Source organism: Triturus cristatus, chromosome 9 (genome assembly GCF_964204655.1).
Source record: "Triturus cristatus chromosome 9, aTriCri1.1, whole genome shotgun sequence".
Classification (NCBI taxonomy): Eukaryota; Metazoa; Chordata; class Amphibia; order Caudata; family Salamandridae; genus Triturus; species Triturus cristatus.
In genome coordinates, this window is record NC_140592.1 from 78,837,073 (window position 1) to 78,859,362 (window position 22,290).

The 22,290-nt window shown below is 46.1% G+C and overlaps 1 protein-coding gene across 1 annotated transcript in view; it reads left to right on the forward strand.

Moving 5' to 3' along the window:
- Nucleotides 1–1,327: 1,327 nt before the first annotated feature.
- MRPS25 (mitochondrial ribosomal protein S25) overlaps nt 1,328–22,290 on the forward strand; it is a 50,054-nt gene continuing 29,091 nt past the window's right edge. The window contains exons 1-3 of the mRNA XM_085624456.1: nt 1,328–1,581; nt 4,378–4,484; nt 6,711–6,798. Of these exons, the coding sequence (XP_085480582.1) occupies nt 1,448–1,581; nt 4,378–4,484; nt 6,711–6,798 (329 nt within the window). The 5' untranslated portion in view covers nt 1,328–1,447. The remainder of the gene's footprint in view (nt 1,582–4,377; nt 4,485–6,710; nt 6,799–22,290) is intronic.

Sequence of the window (22,290 nt, forward strand, 5' to 3'; positions counted from 1 at the left end):
GTTCTTTTAAAAACAGATATATCAAATGTGAGCATCTGTGCAGGAATCGCATATGTTGGAGGAAAGAAGGTGGATTTTTTTCGGAGGGTAGTATCACCAGTCATTCAAGGGGGGCAGTCAGAGTTATTGTCAATAGAGAAATGAAGTCTGATTTTAGAAATTCTGGAGCTCTGCTCATGTGTTAAAGGTATCACACTTAAGAGTTGGAGCAAAACCCAAACCCTTGTTGAGGAGTTTCATACATTGGGGTCCAGTGTGGTTTTTGAGAGAATCACTTATAATTTTAATGCCAAAACTGGTCCCTCTCCCCTCTCTCTTCGATCCTTAGTGAAGAATCTACGGCCCAATGTTCTTAGTACTGACCTCTCCCTTTGTTTTTTCTTTGACCACTCTCCCTGTCTATTGCTAAAAAATGGTCTTATGATCTCATTCCACTTATCTACTTCATAAAATGCAGACTCGCCTCTGGTGCCAGGTATCATGTGGAGGGAGCAGGAGTAACAAGGATATGCTCTGGCGCGATGTGTCTGTTGTGCTAAGATTTCTAGATTCAAATTGGGTTAAGATGATATAAAGAGCTTTTAAAAACATAAGAGTGTGATGTCTAAAAACAAAGGGGCCTATTCACAAAGGCACGTGAGAGTACGTAAAGTAGTACTCTTTTTGATTCTCTAACATGCTTTTGTGAATTAGCCCCAAAACATCTGACATCAGAATAAAATGGGGTTGCAGTCGCAAAATCCTTTAGTACATCTGGCCCACATGTGCGCATCATACACTGATTGGACGCTTGACATACACTGATTGGACGCTTGACAACTCTAATTTTGGCTGGTAGTTCTCAGATACTCAACGACCGCAGAAGGGACCTTCATTGGCTTTAATAGAGACATATGGTACTTTCTACGATTCTAAATAAATACAGCTGTGGAAATGGGCTGTTGGACACATTGGCCAAACACGTCATTTCAAATTCATTATTTACGGCCAATTAAACTACTTGACTAAAGGACTGACTTTCTATTTAACATTGCAGCTGTACTGAACATTGAATTGGGGAAGGGATGATTTTAAAACCATAAAATACAAAGTAACTCAGTTTTGAATAACTAGGTTTCAAATATAGATTAAAAAACATAAGCACTTGTTTTACTCGGTTCGCAGAACATACTGCTTTTGGAAATGCCGTGAATTTCACCGTTTTCTATTCCTGAAGCACGAAGCTTCTCGTTCACTCTCTCTAGCTCTACTCTGCTTTGACATGGAAATGCGCTCTAGTCTTTACTCACGTCCGTATACAAGCTAGAAGTTACTTCCGGGTCACTGCTACTGCGTTCGGACTACACTTCCCAGGACTCTCCGGGGCCGCGTGCTGCTGGTACCTCCAGCAGATGTGAGTACCGGGTTGTTTTCACTGCTCCGGTTCTGCTGCCTGCTACCCTCCAAGATGCCGATGAAGGGGCGCTTCCCGATCCGCCGCACCCTAGCCTACTTGCAGGAGGGCAAGATAGTCTTCAAGAGCTCGGTGAAGGTCATGACCGTCAATTACAACACGCACGGGGAGCGTGCGGAGGGCGCCAGGTAAGACTCTACTAGCATGGGGGAGTGAGATGACCGTCTCACCAACAGGGGGGCGGTTGGTGCTGGAACTAGGAGAACAAAGTGCCACTGCATCTCACTATGCAGCGTTCCCTGATGCACCATAATTTTGCAGAAACGGGTGGATTTTAGAATAAGATACCCTCTAAGAGTTTTCCTATTGGGCGTTCGAATTTGATAAGTAGTTTTAGAGTTTGGAATCTTGAACTGTATAAAAGGTGCACTTTCTTGTGCTGTTTGGTAATGTGAGACATTGAGCAGCAGAAACCCGGATGCAGTTCTCAGAGGTTTGAGGGTAAGGTATGAGGAACTTAGTGCAACCTTTGACACTATAGTGCATACTTTTAACTGAAGGTCTACCCAACGTACATTTACCTTCATGACTAAGGTTGGGTCAGGTGAGACTGTGCCTTGAGAACAGGAATTCAGTGAATTACCACTAAACAAGGGAGAGGGGACCTAGATAAACATTAATATGGTTAAAATGCCAGTTCACTTTTATCAAATAAGTTGATGGGCTTGAGCAGGGAAATGCCATTGTTATGTGAGCTGGATTGTAAAGTGCAGCTTATCTGGTAGGGTACCCAGAAGATGTATAGGTTTGGGTCTGCGGGAATGGTGAGTAAGTCTGCTACTGGTAAAGAGTCGAAGAGCCAGGTCTTAAGCTTCTTGCAGAATTCAATAAGCGCAGATGAGGCCCTAATGTGTAGAAGTATTCCAGAGCGAAAGGGGAAGGTACACATCTGCTCTTGGTTGGAGGCACAGGAAACAGGACCATTGTCGCTAGAAAGAGCATTTATAAGCAAATTACAACAAACTGGGGAAACTCAGCAAGGGTGGCACATGACGCTACTACCACCAGTGTGAAGGAAGCAATGGTTGAGGACATACTACAAGGCCCATATTCTATTGGATAACACTTGTGATACTTCATGCTTTTATCCATTTCTAAAGTGTGCTGTGACCAACAAGAGTTTCTCCGTAATAGCTGCTGTACATTATTGGGACCAGTGTACTACTGGTCTCAGTTTCTTATGAAACCAGAGTAAATTGGCTGTAAGTGGAAATTCAAACTGGAGGTTATTCCAATGGATGAAAGTTGGGCAATTTGTGGGTCTGTGTTGCTCCCGGGTATCCTAGAAAGCACGTCGGTTACTAAACTAAAAGTGGTATGAAAAGGGTCAGAAGATGTACTGTAAGTTGTAAATGCTAGATTTAAATGGTGTATACAGTGAAATATGGTATAGCAGCTACTTTTGTCAAGAGGGTAGTATTTTTTTGCATAATTACAAAATCGTATATGCCGCACATTTGTGAACCAAAAAAAGTAATTAATTCAACATGTTATTGTGACAGCAAAGTGAAAAAAATGAATGCTTAAGGGTGATAAAGCCTAAGTCGTTCAAACAGGAACTTCCTAAACAAAAACTATGGCTGGGTAATTGATATAGCAAACACAACAAGATGAGGGACTGGAAACAAGATTCCTGGGACTGGTTTCGGGCTATTGCCCCTCATCATGCCCAGACGTGGGTCCTGGGCTCGCTGTGCCACTGGATTCAAGCTAGTCTGGCTGATAAGGGGTGATACCCCGAAACTGGTCCCAGGATGCTTGTTTTTAGTCCAGGGAGAGCCGGGCTTGGCAGTTTGTGCTTAAGTATTCCCATGAGGAGCAGGGTCAAGACCGATTTGCATATGGCTTGCTCCAAACTGGGGTGGCATAGTGAGCAAAAGAACGATGGATTAAACCCAGCCCTCTTGCCTGGGGGTGAGTGGGTTCAGCACTCCGTCCATTATCTTGTTGTGTTTGCTGTGTAATTAATATGCCAGCAAACTAAATGTATCAAAGAACACACTAGGGCAGTTAATTAGAAGTTAAATCAAGCAATAGATCTAGTTGCGTTATGCAGTCTATTAGCGGACCCTACGAATACAGAAATGGCCCTTGAGAAAACAATGTGACTGGTCTTTGGGTGTTGTTGTCTTTCTTGTGTTTACATTACATTGATTTTTGATGTCTTACAGTGTGCCATTCATTTTTGTACCATTGGTCAGACTTCTTTGTTACTTGCCACACCATATCTTTGTATTGATTTCCCCTGCTTTGCTGAATTCAATTCTTCTTCTTTTCCTGTAATATGGCACCCCGATATGTGTCATGCCTATATATGTCCCATTTTTACATTGTATTAGTGTAACCTAAGCTCCATTTAATACCCCACTTGATGCTTGTCAAAGTATCTTACTGTGATTATGACTGTATAATGACTTCACCCAGTGGGGATGGGAGGGAGATCAAGAGCAGGGGGAAAAAAAAAAATAGAAAAAAAAAATAGATTTCACCCAGTTTGTCACATGGGCTTTGTTACAAAGTTTACTTTATAACACCATTTTATTGTTGCACCAGGCACAATACTGACTTTTCACACCCTGTGAGCTTGACATGTCATATAGCGCTAGATATGCAGCTAAAGAACATTCAGGCTGCATGTAAAGAGGATGAATTATTAAGGGCTTGTGGTAGGACAAGTATAGAAGCAAGTGCTGCTGAAAGTAGATGGTAAATATGGAACATTAAGTTATTGCTGCTCAAGAGTTGTCTTCTTTTTTTAAAATTATTTTTGTGTGTTTTATTTTCTATGCCTCCTTCAGAGCAATCATGACATGGTTTTACAAACTGGATGGAAAACCTACCCTCTAATGTGGTTAGAAATATTGTGCACAAAAGTAAAACTTTAAAACAAGATATAAGGTCTTTAAAATGTTTTTTCTCTACAGAAAGTTTGTATTTTTCAACATTCCTCAGATCCAGTACAAGAACCCCTGGCTCCAGATTATGATGTTTAAGAACATGACCCCTTCATCTTTTCTAAGGTTTTATTTAGGTAAGTATCGGCATCTGGTTGGGACTGGCAGATACGTGCAGTATAAGCTTCCTAGGGCCAGCTAAAGTGCACTTGTTACAATTTTGCATTCCTTGCAAAGACACGAGGAACAAGCACAAGTTAATATCCTGATCTGGAATTTGATAATAATCATTTGTCCCTATTCTTCTACTTTGTTACAGTTAAATTGCTATTTGCCCGAAGCTCACTTGCTTTTCTTGGTCTTAGATTTTTGTGCTCTGCTAGTTTTCTAAGATATTGTATAAAAGTTGCCCTTCATCAATATTATTTTTATTTGGTAGGATGGCAAAAAAAATCCCAAATTTTACATATCTTAACGAATAACATACCCCAAAAAAAGGATCACCAGTACAATTCAGAATGTTTACTGAAACATTTGAGAAAAATTATTATTCAAACATTCTTCTATTATTATTCATTTCTATTACTCCTCAACGCTGTAAATTCCTCTAATCCGTATTATCAGTCTTTGCCTTTAACAGCCTCCGGTGTTTATACCGTGTGTATTATGAATGCAATGCAAACTTAAGTCTTGCCAAGTAAGCAAAATGGAACTCCTCCAGTCTATATTTTTTGCTTAATTGATAAGAATGATTTATGTTTATGTAACAAGTTTCTTAAGGAGCGCAGACGAGCACCGTCCAAGATCCTATAATGCAGTAGTAGGATCAGGTGCATCAACAGACTTGGAGATATCGAAGATGTTTTTACATACTGTACACCAATAATGCCTTAATTTCAGGCCTTGCAGCAGAACATAGATCCAACTATCAATTGCTATATGATGCATAGCACATTGCTTGACTAGTTGTTAACAAAACAATCTAATCCTCTTTGGAGTACAATACAGTGGATACTAAAAAAATCATTTTGTACCCATCTATGTTAGAATTTATTGAAACTCTTGAATATATATTGATTATGGCTTCCTCCCATTAATAACAGAAAAATAGCTCCTCATATGTAAATAAATAAAAATGAATACCCCTAAAATTGGTGCCATTTTGTTTTTGCTATCTGGTGAATAATGAGACATTTGCCCCTCAATTGTGTTCTCTTTCATATTACCCTCCACCACTCATATCCTCCCTTTTTTAAGATTCTGGGGCAGTAATGGGGTTTTCCAAGGAGCAGGATATATCACTTTGCCTGTCAAAAACATCTTTTAATGTTTTGCATTCATGATATTAACTAGTTCTTGTAACATTTACTATAAATTGACCACTTCTTTGCTATAGCAATGTTGGATGATGCAAAGGTATTTAGATATGTTACAGATCATTAACACTTTTAATACCCACGGATTGAGAACTTGTAAAGGTCTATATGCACAGCTGATCTTGCATTACAAGGAATTGTCATAAACCTAATCATTGCATTTTTATCTTGTGCATTGTTCCTTCTCGACTGTAAAGGCCGCAAAGAGTGAATGCCTAATAACAACCTCAACCTGTTCTCGCGCAGTAATAACAATCCACTCACTGTTATTGTCTTAACAGAAAAGGTCACTTTATTAAGACAGGTAAAACAGTATTTTCTTTATGCAAAACTATAAACATTCCTCGTCATATTAAAACCCCATTTGCAATATATTTCATCCAAACCTAAAACATCTGATCACAATAAACCCAAATAGTTCCAACAAAACTTGCATAAAAACCCCATGTAATGCAAACAATGCCATCATTTCCTTTCCCTTCCTCTGCTTCTTGAACTTCCCCACCCCAGAGGGATGGATATGCCCGCTTGATACTATCCAAACCCCCCCCCCCCCCAGACACCTAAGGAAATAAACCAAAAAAGATGTGTTTTGCTTGTTTCAAAATATTGAATATGGCCCTCCTCTCATTTCAGTTTCCATTCCGATGCGCATTTCCATACTTTTGGGTGCTTCACATGTTAATGAATTATATGCAGTTGTATTGACATTCTGCATATGTAATGCATCTTCAGTCCGTTTTCTCAGCTCAGCGGTCATCATTACTAGGGCTTCACAGCCATTTCTTAAAGTGCTTGTTAATGATAGACAAAGTGACTTCCTTGCAGAAATTAAGGTGCTTTCGTTGATCACTGAAAAACAGTTTCTTTTAAATGTAATACAGATTTCTGTGCTTTTGAAAGTAAAGTTTTAATGGTGTACTTTCATTTCTTTTAAAACCTTCTGAAAACTATTTTCATTAATTCGACTTTATTTTGTTTTCTCAGATACAGGAGAGCAAGTACTGGTTGATGTGGATGAGAAAAACAACAAAGAGATTGTTGAACACGTGAAGAAGATTTTGGGGAAAAGCGAGTAAGGAAATAAACAAAGTTCTGATGATCTCCAGTGTTGCTACTGCAATGTTAATGAACATTAACCCTTTAACTGCTGCCCCCCCCTTAGGCCTTCATAATTTTTTGTCCACATAAGGTATCCACACCAAATGTATTTCATAACAACATCCTGGAGATTCTAAAGGTACACAGGGTTTGTGGATTCCCTTGGAGTGGACCCAGAAAATAGGCAAAATATAGCTAAATGTTGAGGTTTTGTGGGGGAAAATGTGAAAAAGGGCTTTGCAAAAATGTCTTTTTTTTTTCTTTTCTTAAAAGTGGCTTCAACAAAAGGTTTGCTGTGCTAAAGTCATCATCTTCCCACTTTTCAGGAAAGTGCACAAAAAGAAATCCTTTTTTTTACCACAATTTTGGCATTTTTCAAAGAGCTAACCCATTTGTTCTATTTTTTTGTGCTTTCAAACAACTTCCAGTTTGTGTTTGAAACTGGTGTGAAACCAGTGAGTGATTCAAGAAAGCTATATATTTCTGAAAAGTATAAAAAGGTGCTGACTTCCGCAAGGGGGTTGTATTTGTGGACCCCTCAAGGTTTTCACAAGGAAACTTAACTGTTGAAATAAAGCAAAAATTGAAAATGAGTAGAAAAGGGAGTAGGCCATTTGCGACACAGTTTTCATCTGTAGATTTTTGTCATTATGGCCAATTTACAAAAGTAATATACCATTACGTCTGGTAGACCCTTCTAGTTGTGGGGATATATAGGGTTTGTAGGTTCTCCAAAAACCTTAGGTACCTAGAGCCAACAACCGAGCTGCACAATATAATGATTTTTCATTGTGTACGAAGTATATGCCAGTTCCTATTTTGAAATATGTAGACTGGAAAATGGGTATCAAGAAACCCTATGTACTTATGATATACGCTCAAGATATGAAGGTTAGGAGCAGTGGCAATTTGTACATCTTTGAATTTGTGGGAATCCATACTAGCGTGAAAAAGAGGGTATTTTTAAAAATGTTTTCTTTTTTACACAATGGCTTACATTTGGAATGCACAAATTCAGCAAAATCCAATTGGCAATAACAAATGTTTCACTAGTCTATGTTCTAACATGCCTTCCACTAAAAAAATGGTACCTCACCTGTGTGGGTAGGCCTATTGCCCGCAACAAGAAGTGGTTCAAATCCAAAATTGACGCATAACATTTTTCTCTCAAAACTGACCCTTTTTCCTAATGTGAGTAGCTGTGGAGTTTGGGCCATAGCCCAGTGGCACCTAGGGAAACCTAGCAAGCCTCTACACCTTGGGAAATCCAGGGTGGGGTGACTTGTGTGGGCCTCACCATATCTTTTGTTTTTACTCAGAATCCCTTGCAAATCTCAAGTTTTGACTAAAAAACACATTTTCAACCCATTTCTGTAATGGGAAGTCCTTGAACAAAATTGCTACTACCTAGCACCCCCCCCCCCGTTTCCCTATACAAATGTTAGCTCACTTGTGTAGGTACGCCAAGTGCCCGAGAGAGTAAACAGACCAAAACGCAACATGGACACATCGCATTTCAATTAATATTTCCCTTTTTTTCAATGTTGGTAGTTGTGTATCTTGGGCCCTGGTTCATGTGGCTCCTAGCAAACCTATACATTTTTTTAAACTAGACATCCAGGGGAGTCCAGAGGTGTGTCTTTATGGCTCTTATTCAGTTATTTTACCCATGAGCCCTTTCACCCCTCAAACCTAGGCTAAAAGCACACACTTTTCCCACATTTCAGTGATGGAAAGTTCTAGAATCTGTGGGGAGCCGCAAATCTCCTAACAGCCTGAGCCCCCACACATCTCTTGATAAGAATGATACCCCACTAGTGTGGGTGGGCCAAGAGACTGCCCTACAAAATGCCCTAAAGTGTTACATTGAGAGAGAAGCTATAGGGGTAGCTGCGCTATTTGGGTTTGTGTCGTGGCACCACCCATGCAGACCTACAAACCACAGAAATTAAAAAAAACTTTTGCAAGGGCATCTGGAATAAATTACCTAGTGAGAGCTATGCAAATCACACACCTCTGAACTCCACTGGTGTCTAGTTTTCAGAAGTGTGGCGATTTTGTAAGTTTCAGTAGGGTGGCGGCAAAGACCAGAACCAAAATCCACAGCTACCCAGATTGAAAAACTGGGTGGTTTCAGTGTAAACATTTGATATGTCAATGTTTCTTTTTTAGTATTTTCTTATCGTGGGCGCTAAGGCTTCTCCCATAAATGGGTTCCATGTTTATCTGGAGACACATGGAAACGCTGGTTGGTTGTCAATTTGTGGCTCTGAACAGATTACAGAAATTTTCAACACAAAATGTAAATAAATGAGTAATCTTAGCAATGTACGCAGTTTGTAGTTCTGCAGGGCATTATGGGAAAGTTGGCAGATTCATTGCAAGTTACACCATACTGGACACCTCTCAGTGTTTGGTTTACAACAAAAAAACAGGAGTTCTTACAAATGGAAGATTCACATTTTGGCAGAGTATTTAATGTCTGCCATGCTGAAACTACCCAGCCCACCAAATTTAGAAATGACTGGCAGGCATTTCCAAAACATTGGCGGGAGCCGCTGTCACGGTGGTTCCTGTTAATGCATTTTTTTACGTTTGACACAGCACTACAATATGATGGAGCCGTCCATCATACTTGTTTATTTTTTAAATTTTCACAAAAATCCCCAAGCTGGATTTTCTTTTTGCCCCCCTATTTCCCACCCCCAAAAAAATCCTCTCACCATGGGGGTTATCTCCCATGGCGATGGAGGTGTTAGACCGTTTTCACTGCATCTTACCTCCAGGATTTTCCAGGTGGTGACAGGCAGTAAATACTGACCTTATAAATTAGATGGGTGGACATAAAGGTCGTTGGCGGGGGTTAACCATGCCGCAGATGGATAGTCTTCACCAAGATTACACCAATGGTCTGTCTGCATATAAATTGGGTGGGAAGATCATTATCTTGGCAGTAAGGATACTCTGTCGCTGTTGTGAGGGTGTATCTTTATCGATGCAGACATAAACCTGCCACTAATATTTTTAAATTAATTCACCACTTAGATTTGAGTGGTGTGTGGTAGATTAGAGTGAGTGGTGTGTGGTAGATTAGAGTGAAGTGGAGTGGGGTCAATTGGGAAGAATGGAGTGTGGTGGATTGGGTAGAATGGAGTGGGTAGATTTGAGTGAGGTAGAGTGGAACAGAGTAGGTAGGAGTGGAGTATGAGTTGGATAGATTGGAGTGGAGTCAAGGTTGGAATGCAGTGAGATAGATTGAGGAAGAGTGGAGCAGAGTTGGTTAGATTGGATTGGGGTGGGGTGGGGTAGATTGGGTGGATTAGAGAATGGTAGATTGGAATGGAGTGGGGTATTTTGGAGTGGTATGATTGGAGTAAGGTAGTCTGGAGTAGGGTGGATTGGAGTGGGGTAGAGTGGGGTGGGGTAGATTGCAGTGTGGTAGGGTACATTGGGGTGGATTGGAGTGGAGTAGATGGGGGGGGGTAAATTGGAGTAGATTGGATGGATTAGAGTGTGGTAGTTTGGAGTAGACTGGTAGATTGTGGTGGAGCGGGGTAGATTGGATGGATTGGAGTATATTGGATGGATTGGAGTGGAGTAGACTGAGGTAGATTGTGGTGGAATGAAGGGAGGAGGGTAGAGTGGAGTAGGGTAGATAAGAGCAGAGGGAATTTGGATAGACTGCAGTGGAGTTGAATAAATTGGAATGGAGTGGGGTAATTGGTCTAGGGTAGATTAGAGTGGGTTGGATTGGGGTACATTTGAGTGGGGTGGATTGGGTATATTGGAGTGGGGTAGATTGGGTAGAAAGGAGCAGAGAGGTTTAGATTTAAGTGTAGTGCGCTGGATTGGGGTTGATTGGGGTAGATTGGATCATAGTGGAGTGGATTGGGGCAGATTGCAGTGGAGCGGGGTAGATTGGGAAATGGTGGGGTTGATTGAGGTTAGGTAGATTGGAGTGGGGTGAGGTAGATAGGAGTGGAGTGGGGTAAATTAGGTGGAGGTAGATTGGGGTACATTGGAGTGTCGTATGCATGGAGTGTCGTATGCATGGAATGTCGTATGCATGGTGTGGTAGCACATTGTCATTATAGACAACACATTTTCAGTTGGAATGACCTTTACATTTGCACCGAAATATAGTTTTACTGCACACAAATGATAATGTCATCACCTAGTGTATTGTGATCATATTCAAATATTTGTTTCTACCACACTTCAGAATTACAAAAAAAGTGCTTCATTTGTACTAATTCTGATATAATCTGAAACATTAGCACAGTACATTTTTGTTGCTGTGTGCTCGAAACAATTAACATCCTAAATCCTCTCCTGTTACATGGGTACTCGTCAGGATTGTCACACAAATTCTCTCATTTTGAAGTTAGAAAAAGAAATGTAAACACCAAGCTCCCTCGGAAGACAGCTTGAAATTTGACCTCTGTCTTTGAATGCACAGTAAATGTGACAACATTAGAACCAAATGAAAAGGTCTGTTTAAAGAAAGCAAGTTCGTAGAAGAATACAGTAAACAAGGTGTGGGCAATGGGAGGGACGAACCATAAAGCCAATGGTCAACATTGGACGGAATGCAACCCCCTGTCAATGTAACTATTTATTTTTTAAAACACCGTTTCAATGCCCCAGGGAGCACGATCGCGTCCCTGGCGTTTAGTGGTTCCTGCTTGTGGATCGTTGTTCATCCGCAATCCTTGAACAGGAAATGTTTTGATCACGATGACTCCCATCAACCCATCAAAACTAGGGAGGCCGCCTTAGGGTCAAAATCTCCACTGGATGCGGCAGAGAATACTCACTGCCTTCTCCACACTGTTCTAGTGGGTAATAGTGACGTCACTGATGGGCGGGGGGGTCTGGTTGCTGAAGCTGAAACAATTTCGCTTCGCCCCCAGCCCTTTAAAAAAAATATTTTTTATGGAATCCACTGGTGCAAGCACTGGAGGATCCTTTCAAGCTCTCCCCAGTGTCGGCCAGTGCCGACAGACGCACTGGGTAGGGAGTGCTGGTGTCAGCCAGAGGCCGACACCTGCACCTAAGGGGTTCATGTGCAGCTATTACAGTTGTGCCCCATCACAAACATTAGTGGCTGCCCCTTCACGAGCATTAGTGTGTATAAATTATATTAATAGATGGGAACAGTACTTGTGTGTCTAAGTCAGGGTTGTCCATGCAGGTTTCCAAACATTGTAATAATAATGTACAAATGAGGGATGCTTTCTCCCCACAGAGGGCTTTACCAGCACATGTTTGAGGTAGCCTGGAGTAAATACAGTTTCCTGCGAGAGAAGACCGTGATTATTTATGAACTGCTAAGATCTGATTGTCAGATTCTAGTTGAATATTTAACTCTAGGCACCATTATACAAGTGATTTGTGAGTCTGTTGCAAGAAATGCATTTAAAAATATCAAGGCTGGAGGGGAGCACCCCACAAGCCAACAGGATCAAGAGACTGTGCTTGAGTCGCTGAGGAAGTGGGAGGAGGATCGGGAAATGCCCTTTAAATATTAAAAGTACAGTGTATGCACTGCACATTTAAAATTGATGATGCAGCATGCTGAAATCATCTCTGCCTTCACTAGCTGTTAATAAACAAAATAATAATCGATATTTTTCGAACTGTTCACAATAAAAAAAAAATGAGATCAGGAGTGAACATTCATTCAGTACCAATTTGCAAACTTCAGATAATATGACAATTGCCAACCTCCGTATCCAAATGGAAACTGAGGTCAGGAGTGTTGGGTGTGGGGGGAGAGCTTGTGTTAAAAGCCCACTGTGGCTGAAGGCTGAGTAAAGTGGGCTTCGCCAATAGCACTACATAGTTATCCAGGGAGACAAAGTATACCAGACAAAACCAATCAAGTATTGACAAATCCAATAGATGTAGATATTTTCAGAGTATACCTTTACTAATTACTGAGTTTGAGTGAGAGGGTGATTGTGTCGATGCTGCGCTTCTTTTAACGCTCCAGTGTTAAATTCTTGTGTACTGTTGGATGTACTATCTTTGCAGTGTTTTTTTTTTTTTTTTAAATTGAGAAGCTGTCAAATAAATGCACATTCCTAGCTTAAAATTTGTTATGGCTCAATATTTGTATGGAAAGGCCTGCCACTTGCCAGTATTTATTGGTATGGGGTGGGTGACTGGCACCGTAATGTGCGCCAACATGTGTCCCACATATCAACGAAAAGCCCAAACTAAGGGAGGGCTGAAAACAGGATTGGATCCTAAAAAACCTGTCGGCTTCTAGTACAGTGCTACAGAGTAGATGGGTTTGGCAGCAAAACAACCAGCCCATCTCCCCTCCCTAAATCTTCCAAGAACAGTATCTGACTACCACGGAAAAGTCGTTTCTTGCTGTGAGTCATGGAAAGATTTCTACATGTTGTCACACAGTGCACAAATTCAAGTTTATTAGCATTCTTACACGAGGTAGGTAGACTTTCTAAGGAAAATGTAAAAACGAACTAGTACCTGTTACTAAAAGGCCATTACAGGGCACCATATTAACAAAGACACAGTCCTTAAACGTTATTATGAGACAAAGTAAAGGGCTTCAATACTTTAAATTAGGAAGAACAGAATTATACAAGCATCGGCAAAGCCAATAGGTCTTGCCTACAAAAGAGAAATTGGATTTGCCAATATTTTGTTTAACATGTTGTACTCCAGTGCGACTGCTGTGCACCCTGAATAGAAGAAAATAAGTGTTATGATGCAGCAGTGCTCACCCCGTCATAGCACTTTTTAGGTTTTGCCTGTACAGTGCGCATGAGCGGTCAGCGAAAGCTATTGAAATTTTTAAAAAACGCTTAAAAACAGACTTAAAGCCCCACTCATGCTTACTGATACCACCGGTTGGCTGCCCAGGCCTCGAAAAATCATAAATATATTACTAGACCTGCAGGTCTAGTAAGTTGACCTAACTGTAATGTACTTGACCTGTGACCTGTAAACTGGTCTCAAAGTGTGTGATCCTAAGCAAATATTTAATTTTATTGAGCTGCCTCTTTCTTCCTTATCAAGTTTTTTTTAAATTATTTTATTTTTACCAACCAGTTAGCAGTTACATAGTATACAATATTAGAATCAACAATATTCAGGAACACATATCAGTAGTCGTTTTTGTAGCATCCGTATCGCCAGATGAAAGCCATCTCACTTGCATCTATACCTCTCACCTTCAAACCTATCACTCTATGTGGCCTCAGTTTTGGTCAAGTGTATGACACCCCAGTCACGATATCTTAAGTATTGATTACATTATGAATCAGAGCGTGATTCGGACTCCTGCGCTGCCTGTATATAACAAACAAATGGCTCCCAGAAGTCTCTGGGTCGCGAAGCTTGTGGAATGTCCTCTGCATACGTCTCCAGTGTAGTTTTACAATAGGTCATGTCCGTGATCAAATCTTTAAGTCTGGGGGGTCTCTTGCTCCCCCACCTTATCGCTATGCGCCTTTTCGCAAGTAGTAATGCTACCGCTAGGAATTTCCTGTGCCTGGCATGTTTGAGCTTCCTGATGCTCAATATGCACACCAAAGGGGTGTTTGGGATCCGCTTTGACAGCATTTCGGACAGTGCGACTGTAACTTCATCCCAGTATGTCTGCTACTGCGGGCATGACCATGAAGTGTGTAAGAAGTCAGCGTTCAGCGCATTGCACCTCTGTCAGGTGTCCGTCTCTCTGAGGCCCAGCCTGTGTAATTTGGCCGGCGTATAGTATAGTTGATGGAGGAATTTGAAGTGGATGATGCGCAGGTTACAGTTCGACGTAAGTAGTGAGAGTTGTGCGCAGCTGTATTGCCAGTCTTGTTCATCTATTGTCTCACCCAGCGCTACTTCCCACTGACCTAGTGCTGTATTAGGATTCTCGGCCTGTTCCTCTTCGGCTGCATTGTATAATCGCGATACCAGGTTTTTATGGTTTGGGGCCGTCAACAATATTTGTAGTGTGCGTAGTTGTGGGGGTTCGTCTGGGAAGGTGGTGTATAAGGACCGGACCGCTGTACGTAGTCGTATATATGCAAATTCAGTGGGAGTTGGTGAGCACAAAGTGAGGGGTCTGTCCACTCAATGAAGGTATTATGTGGGTATAGTTGTCTCATAGAGGTCAGTCCCATTTCTGACAATAGTGCGTTCATTTTTTTTTCTTGTGTTACGGTAAGCCTAGGGTGTCTTGCCGTTGGCAGTGCCCATGCATACACTGGCAGTTTGCGAGCCCTGTGTGCCAACGCGTGCCACGCTCTTGAAGTGCATTGTGCTGTACGTATCTTGTCCTTTGGTATGTAATCTATCGGGTCAGGAATGAGCGCGGACAGCGGCAAGGGAGCAACACTGTCTGTTTCCACTGCGATATGTGGTATGTATGTATGCGGTTTTGTCCAGTAGTGTGCATGTTGTGCTTGTGCGCAAAGATAATATAGGTGGAAATCTGGTGCCTCAAACCCTCCCAGATGGTAAGGTTGGGTCAAGATCTTCCAGCTCGTCCTAGCCTGTTTACCTGCCCATGTTAGTGTCTGCAAAAGAGAGCGTAACCTGACAAAAAATGCCACATTCAGCCATATTGGTATATTCCAAAATAGGTATAGGAATCTGGGTAATACAATCATTTTCTGTAACGCTATTCTGTCCGCCATGGAGATAGGCATTTGTATCCATTTATTTATTTGGTCCTCCAGTTTCACCAGTGCCTTACCATAGTTCCCCCTAATGACCCATTCTGGGTCACGATGAATCCAGATCCCCAAATATTTTTTTTTTTTTTTTTTGGAAACCGTTTATTACAAATCTCAAGAATATACAAATATGGGCCCACAACCTTCCGGCCGGCCGCTAGGAATGGCAGAAACATATAGCATACGTTCATAGAACACTTGGCGTTACAAAGGAGCATAAGCAGGAGTTATCAACATCATGGGCCACAGCCATAATACCCCACGGTACGGTTTCATTTTATACAAACAACAAGAAAACAACACCCACAAGGCTACCCACAGTCAAAAGTAGCAGCACGTGCTCCCCAATGGGGAACCCCAACTATCCAGAGGAGTCCAAAGAGGGGAAGGGAAACAGAGCGAGGACTGGGGGAACCCTGTGCCCGGGGCTAGGGGAAGGAGTCAGCTAAGGGGACGGGTCTGGTGAGGCAGCAGGCAGCAACGGCGGCGCGCAAATACTCCCACGGTAGGCGTTCCAGGGGCCCCACACTTTCACCCATGTCCCAGGCTTACCCCTCGCCACATACACCACCTTTTCTCGAAACATGCACCAGTCCATGTGCTCTTTCCAGGCCGACACCGCCGGGGGGTTCTGGGATCCCCACAGTTGCGCAATATCACGCTTAGCAATCATATATCCCAGAGTCACCCACCACGTTTGCGGAGCCGAGTAGTCAGTTGGTTCCCACACATTCAACAGGCATCTCCTCGCTTCCGGCAGCAGCGCAACACGCGTAACCACTCGCAGGACCTCGTGCACACCGCGCCAGAATCGCTCCACCTTCGGGCATTCCCATAAAATATGCAGGAAGGTCGCCACGGCACCACAACCACGCTTACACAATCCATCCTCAGTGTAGCCCATACGCTGAAGCCTTGGCCCCGTCATGTAGACCCGGTGGAGTATCTTAAGCTGGACGAAGCGAAGGCGAGCCGGTATAGCCACCTCCTTCGGAGAGGCCACCGCGGAGGTCCAGTCCTCATCGTCCAATTCCAGATCGTCGGCAACCCAAGCCTCGCGAAGGCCAATCAGCAAGCCCGATCGATCATTAATCAGTTTTTTATAAATAAGGGAGATCGTGCTGTCTGGGACGTGGCCATCTAGCACTCTATCCTCCAGGGGGGAAGACTCCGGGATGGAGGCGACGTCTGGGAAGACGGAGCCCAGTGCATGACGGATCTGCAGGTATCGAAAGTATTCACTGCCCTGCAACTGAAACTCCGTCTGCAGCATCTCGAATGTTTTAAATCCTCCCCTCGACCAGAGATCCCCCACTTTACTGATGCCTATCATGTCCCATCTCCCAAAGCCCTTCGAGGTCCAGAGAGAGCCCAACTTCTCAGACGCATACAGCGGTGACGCCCGGGTCAAACGGTCCTTCCACCCCATAGCTGCATTGGCCGCATGCCATACTCTGACCATGACACGCGTAGGTCCCGTCAAGCGAGCGTCGGGCGCGCCAGAGTAGAGCGCTCGATTGTAGTCGCCACCGGGCAGTAGCATCTTGTCCATCTCAAATGCCGGGTTCAAGGCGGGCCCATAGAGGCCATGGTTAATTGCAGCTAGCTGGGAGGCCCAGTAATACCGTTTAATATCCGGGAGGGCAATCCCCCCGTCATACCATGGGAGCGTCAACTTCGCCAGGGCAATGCGCGGCCTCCCGTCCCAGAACAGGCGACGCTGTAAACTCTCCACCTCACGGAAGTAGCGCGCCGGGACTGAGTCCATAGTGTTCTGGAGAGCGTATAGGAAACGTGGCAACGACATCATCTTAAACAACGCCGCCCGGCCGAGCGGCGAAAGCGGCAGGCGCCGCCAGCGCACGACGTCCTCCTTCAAGCGCTGGAGAGGGGGAAGCAAGTTCCGCTCGTAGCGGGCCTCTGGGTCCAGAGTAATGTAGACACCCAGGTATCGAAACCCCTGAGAGGCCATTTGAATCGGACAACCCCGCGGAAGGACAGGAGCCTCCCCAGAGAGCACATACACGCATGATTTAGCCCAGTTGATGACAAGGCCTGAATTCCGGCCGAATGAACGTAAAACATCAACCAGGACTATGAGTGACTTACGTGGGGAGGCTAGGTACAAAAGGATGTCGTCAGCATATAGGGACACACGGTCCTCATACTCGGGGGTCCAACGGAGACCACGGATGGAGGGGTGCCACCGCAGCCACTCCGCCAGGGGCTCCAAGGCCAGCGCAAACAGGAGCGGCGACAAGGGGCAGCCCTGTCGCGTGCCCCGGCCCAGCTCGAATGGGGCCGAAACTCTTCCATTCACCACCACCTGCGCCAATGGGCCCGAATACAACAATTTGACCCAACTGATGAAGCCCGGGCCGAATCCAAACTTCGCCAGCATCGCCCAAATGTATGGCCACTCAAGCGTGTCAAACGCCATAGTGGCGTCTAAGGACGCCAAAATGGCCGGCTCCCGCACGAATGGGACACGTGCGAGCACCCCGTGCAAGCGCCGCAGATTAAGGGCCGTGTTGCGATGGGGGATAAAGCCGGACTGGTCTTGGTGGACCAGGTCGCCCACCACGCCGACCAGCCGATTGGCCAGCACTTTGGCGAGAATTTTGGGCTCCGCATTCAAGAGCGAGATAGGCCGATAGGATGTGACCCGGTCCCGAGGCCTCCCCTCCTTGTGGATCACCACGATAGTAGCCAGACGCTGGTCCGGCGGGAGGGAGCCCAGCGAGTGGGCCGCCAGGAACATCGCGCGGAGGTGGGGTGCCAGTACATCTGGTCGCAACTTATATAACTCGATAGGGATGCCATTCGGGCCCATGGCCTTGCCAGAGGCAACCGAACGTATGGCGAGGGCAATTTCGTCGGATGTAGGAGCGGCATCCAGCGACACCCTGTCCTCCTCCGAGAGGGAGGGCAGCGCGATATCCCTAAGCAGGGAATGGGAGTCCTCCTCCGAGCAAGGAGAGACCGGAGAATACACCTCGCGGAAATAATCCGCGAAACAGGAGACAAATTCTTCTGGCTCGGTGACACTCACACCATCCGTCCTCTCAATCAGCGGGACCACACGATTCACTCTCTCCTTTTTATCCAACCACGCTATCAGTTTGCCCGCCTTATCACCCACATCATACAGTCGCCCCTGTTGCTCCCTACTGAGGTCCCTGGCCGCCTCCGTAACGAGGGCCCTGTAGGCCGCCTGCTTAAGTTGTAGGACATGTAGTGCAGCATCCGTCACTCCGCCCTCTAAATCACCCTCCAATTCAGCAATTTCGGCCTCCACCCGGGTAACCTCCTCCCGCTCGCGCCTCCGGGCATGGGAAATAAGGGACAGGGCCTCTCCTCTGAGAACTGTCTTGAAGGCTTCCCACAAGGAGATAGCCGAAGGGACGGACCCCACATTCTCATCGAAGTATCGCTGCAAGGATTTAATCACATCAGCGCGAATGGTGGGGTCGCGCAGGTACCAGGCATTGATGGGAACCACCCTGCCCTCACCCCTCGGAAGGACATCAAAATGGAACAGGAGCGGGGAATGATCTGAGATACCCCGCGCCAGATGGCGCACCTCCCCCACACTCCCAGCATAGGCCGCCGGGACAAGGACATGATCAAGCCGTGAGAGGCTACCATGGGCCCCCGAGTGGAAAGTGTACTGCTGCTGCGTGGGATGTTTTAAGCGCCAGCAGTCCACCAATCCCAGTGTATCCAAGAGGCCGGATAACCACGCCTGGGCCCGGGGGAGGTCCCTCGGGGGGTGACGATCCAGAGTCCCAGAAACCACCGCATTGAAGTCCCCCCCCCAACCACTAGGAGTCCCCCCGGAAGGCCCAGGAGGAGGCGCCCCAGGTCTGCAAAAGTGGTCGCCTGTAGCCCCGGTGGGACGTATACTGATACAAAGACCACTACTTTGCCTTCCATTCTCCCCACTAAAACAGCATAGCGTCCCCTATCATCATGGCGCACTTCATCAATTTCCAACGGGAGCGAGTTCTTCACCATAATGCCCACACCCCGTGAGCCCGACGTGAAGCCCGAGTGGGCCACCAAACGATAGCCACGCCGATTCATGGCACAGAAAGAGTTTCCAATAAGGTGTGTCTCCTGCAGGCAGACTACATCGGGTGAGATTCGTTTCAAATACTGCAGGACCACACCTCGTTTGATCCTATCCCCCAGTCCATTAACGTTCCAAGACAACAAAGTCAAATCCCTACCCCCCATCACACACAGGAGCCATCAGTCGTCCCCCGGAGAGCACCTTAAAAACAGTACAGAAAAGGGTTTGCCTTGTGGTAAAAACGAACAACACCCCACCCCAACTCCCCCACCCCAACAGAACTCCCCCCTCCCTGCACCCCTGCATGAGCCCAAACAGCCCCCCCAAAGTGCAGTGTGCCTGTCGCCCCATAGATGGTGAAACTAACTAGACCCCCAGAGGAGGAGGGAGAACCCCCAAGAGACCCCACACGACCTCCACAGGAGGAGACTTACTCGAACAGGCAAACAGTCAAAAGTGACATCAATTTTGTCCAGAGCGAGGCATAATATTAGTCCCTCAGTCCTGATCCGGCGGGCCCTCTCCCCCCACCGCTCCCCCCCACCCCCCCGATCCCGATCCCCAGGCAAGGTATCTAGCCAGTCCCCGGCTGCTTCGGGACAATCAAAAAAGTGCGTGCGGCCATCCAACTCCACCCGCAGCTTAGCCGGGAAAAGCATAGCGTACTTGAGATTTAGGTCCCGTAGACGACGTTTGACTCCGAGAAAGCTTAGTCTCTGCTTTTGGACCGCTGGGGTGAAGTCAGGATAAAAATTTATATCCATATTGTCGAGTCTGACCGGCCCCTGTAGTCTGGAGGATTGCAGGATAGCGTCTCTGTCCCGGAAGTTGAAAATCCGGGCGATGAGAGGCCTCGGGGGGGCTCCGGCCTTGGGCCTTCCCCCGGGAACCCTGTGGGCCCGCTCCACCGCGAAGAATTTACTCAGTCCCCGGGGCTGGAGGTGGGTGAGAATCAAGTCCTCCACGAATAGATCCGCCGCTGCCTCCTCACGTCCCTCAGACACCCCGAGAATACGGACATTGTTCCTCCGGGCCCGACCCTCAGAATCCTCCAGGCGACGATCCATCAGCGCGCTCGCCTGGCCAAGCCGGCGCACCTCCTTTTGGAGGGCTGCCACATCCGTCGTGAGGCCCGATGTGGTGTGGGCCAAAGAATCGACCCGGTCATTAGTCTTGGATAGATCGGCCCTTACTAGGCCAACATCCACGAGGACCGAGTCAATTTTCTGCGCCAGCGTATCAAAACGCTGATCCACCGAGGCCTTCATCTCAGCGATGGCGCCCATCACGTCCCGCAGGGTCAGATCTGCGGGCAGAGCAGGAGCATCAGTCGGGCCCTCAGGGGACCTACGCGGCACCTCGGGAGATCCCTTCTGGAGGGTATAGCGGTCCATGCTGTTAGACTGGTGGACTGCGCCACGTCGGGTCGATTTCACCTTTGCCCGATCTCCATCTTGCTTTGTGGACATGGTTCCAGTCCCACAGCCGTGCCAGGCACGTCGTAAAGGGCGGGCAAGCCGGTTCACGGGATCCGGGGGGGGGTAACCTCAGGGCCGCGGGGCAAGTCACAGCCGGCGGGCCGGCCGGGCACCCCAACGGGGCCACACCACCCCACAGTGCCCCGCGACCCAACCTCGCCGAGACAGCAAGGAGGGTGCAAAAGCGAAAGTGAAAGTGCGGGGTACGCGAGCCGCCGCGCCCAGCCCGCCGCTGTTGTTGACTTTGCCTCCGGATCACCCCACAACTCCAATCCGGGGTCCGGCGTGGAGAAGGCCGCAAATCTCAATCGGTGCTACCGCCGGAGTCCGAGGTCCAATTTGGAAGCGGAAAGCGGGTGCCACCTCAGCTCGGGCTCACCAACACAGTCCCCTCATCTAGGACAGGATATTGTCAGGATATATGTAGGAGGTCGCGGAGGTCCTCGGGAGCCTCGCACCTACGCGGCCATCTTGGTTGCGCGCTAGGCTCCTCCAGATCCCCAAATATTTAACTGGATCTGTTCGCCATTTTAAAGGGTACTCTAGGTGGGGTTCCTCCGTTTCCGCAGTTAAAGGCACAACCACTGATTTGTCCCAGTTTAGGCTTTCAGTTACTATTCTTTCCAACTGTCCCTGTATGTCTTTTAGTATACCTGCGTGTTTACTAATACAATGTCCCCTTATGGTGACTTTAAAGGCCTCCCAGAGTGTTCTTGTGCTCTGTACTGATCCGGAATTTTGGTCAAAATAGTCTCTGTGCCTGAGTCGTGCCAGAGTCTTGCCCATCTGCGCTCGTCCGCGCCGAGTCAGTGCAGAGGCTGTGCAAAGGCTGGGCGGGGTACCCTTTCACGCCTACTTAGCTACCGGACTGTCATTACGAATGTATTCTCGCTTAGAGCTGCTGAGCCTCCGCGAATTTTCGCCTTGTTTTCGTACATCGTTACACCCTCTATCCGGCCCATTTCAGTGCCCTGAGTGTGCTTTCAAACTTTCATCTCCGGTTTCCATCTTAACTGACAGATCAACCTCCTTAGAATGTTCTGACTGTTTTGTACCTTTACCGCCAAATCCTCATGCCTCTTTTGTTTTTAAGGTTTGTCACTTCAATGTGAGATCGTTGGTTAAACATCACTTAGACGTCTACAACCTACTCACGGAGGAAGCTCCTGATATCCTTTTTATGTCTGAGACCTGGTTACATGAGGAAGCCT